This window comes from Lepidothrix coronata, unplaced genomic scaffold (assembly GCF_001604755.1).
Source record: "Lepidothrix coronata isolate B3197 unplaced genomic scaffold, Lepidothrix_coronata-1.0 Scaffold575, whole genome shotgun sequence".
Lineage (NCBI taxonomy): Eukaryota > Metazoa > Chordata > Aves > Passeriformes > Pipridae > Lepidothrix > Lepidothrix coronata.
Window position 1 is genome coordinate 14329 of NW_016690755.1, and position 1499 is coordinate 15827.

Consider the following 1499-nt stretch of genomic DNA (forward strand, 5'->3'; position numbering starts at 1 on the left):
TAACTCACGGGAGAGTGGGGATATCCCAGAGAAACGAGGAAATAACTCATGGAATAGTTGGGATTTCCTGCGGAAATGAGGAAATAACTCACGGAAGAGTCGGGATATCCCACGGAAGTGAGGAAATAACTCACGGGAGAGTGGGGATATCCCAGAGAAACGAGGAAATAACTCGTGGGAGAGCCGGGATTTCCCCGGGAAGCGAGGAGACGACGCCGGGAAGAGCCGGGCTGAGCCACGGTGACGCCGCCCCGGCCGCCGGGAGCGCCGAGCGGGCCGACCTGCACCAGTCCTCCGGGGCGGTGGAATTCCCGGCGCCGCCCTTCCCGGCCCCTCCGCCGCCGCCGCCGCGCCCCTTCCCGGCCCCTCCGGCGGCGGCTCCGGGCGGGCACAAGCTGTACCTGTGCCACTGCGGGAAGGCCTTTTCCCACCGCTCCATGCGGGAGCGCCACGTCAACATGCACCTGGACCTGCGGCCCTTCGGCTGCCCCCAGTGCCGCAAGCACTTCAAGATGAAGCACCACCTCACCGAGCACATGAAGACCCACACGGGGCTGCGGCCCTACACCTGCCCCGCCTGCCAGCGCCGCTTCATGTGGAGGGACAGCTTCGTGCGGCACCGCGGGCACTGCCAGGGGGCACAGGGGGCACAGGGAATGGGGTAGGGACGGGAATGGGGCAGGGAATGGGATAGGGATGGGAATGGGGCAGGGAAACAGCCGGGATACAGGGACAGCTTCGTGCGGCACCGCGGGCACTGCCAGGGGGCGCAGGGGGCGCAGGGAATGGGGTAGGGGACGGGAATGGGGCAGGGAAACAGTTGGGATCCAGGGACAGCTTCGTGCGGCACCGCGGGCACTGCCAGGGCACGGGGGTGGGGCAGGGGGCGCAGGGAATGGGGTAGGGGACGGGAATGGGGCAGGGAATGGGATGGGGGACAGCCGGGATACCTGGGATCCAGGGACAGCTTCGTGCGGCACCGCGGGCACTGCCAGGGGGCGCAGGGGGCGCAGGGAATGGGGTAGGGGATGGGAATGGGGCAGGGAAACAGCCGGGATACAGGGAGAGCTTCGTGCAGCACCGCGGGCACTGCCAGGGCACGGGGGTGGGGCAGGGGGCGGGATAGGGGACGGGAATGGGGCAGGGAAACAGCCGGGATACAGGGACAGCTTCGTGCGGCACCGCGGGCACTGCCAGGGCACGGGGGTGGGGCAGGGGGCACAGGGAATGGAGTAGGGACGGGAATGGGGCAGGGAGAGCTTTGTGCGGCACCGCGGGCACTGCCAGGGGGCGCAGGGGGCACAGGGAATGGGATAGGGGACGGGAATGGGGCAGGGAATGGGATAGGGGACGGGAATGGGGCAGGGAATGGGATAGGGGACACTCGGGATACCTGGGATCCAGGGAGAGCTTCGTGCGGCACCGCGGGCACTGCCAGGGGGCGCAGGGGGCGCAGGGAATGGGGTAGGGGACGGGAATGGGGCAGGGAGAGCTCCGGG

General features: G+C 68.3%; 1 protein-coding gene across 1 annotated transcript; it reads left to right on the forward strand.

Moving 5' to 3' along the window:
* Window positions 1–353: 353 nt before the first annotated feature.
* LOC108510257 (zinc finger and BTB domain-containing protein 22-like) lies at window positions 354–1483 on the forward strand. Its single transcript, XM_017839924.1, has 2 exons — window positions 354–661; window positions 1374–1483. Exons 1-2 carry the CDS (start codon window positions 438–440, stop codon window positions 1375–1377), a joined length of 228 nt encoding a protein of 75 aa, XP_017695413.1. The 5' UTR covers window positions 354–437; the 3' UTR covers window positions 1378–1483.
* The last annotated feature ends 16 nt before the right edge of the window (window positions 1484–1499 follow it).

Coding starts and splice junctions, on each gene's coding strand:
- LOC108510257 (XM_017839924.1), top strand. CDS start 438: ATGCGGGAGCGCCACGTCAACATGCACCTGGACCTGCGGCCCTTCGGC.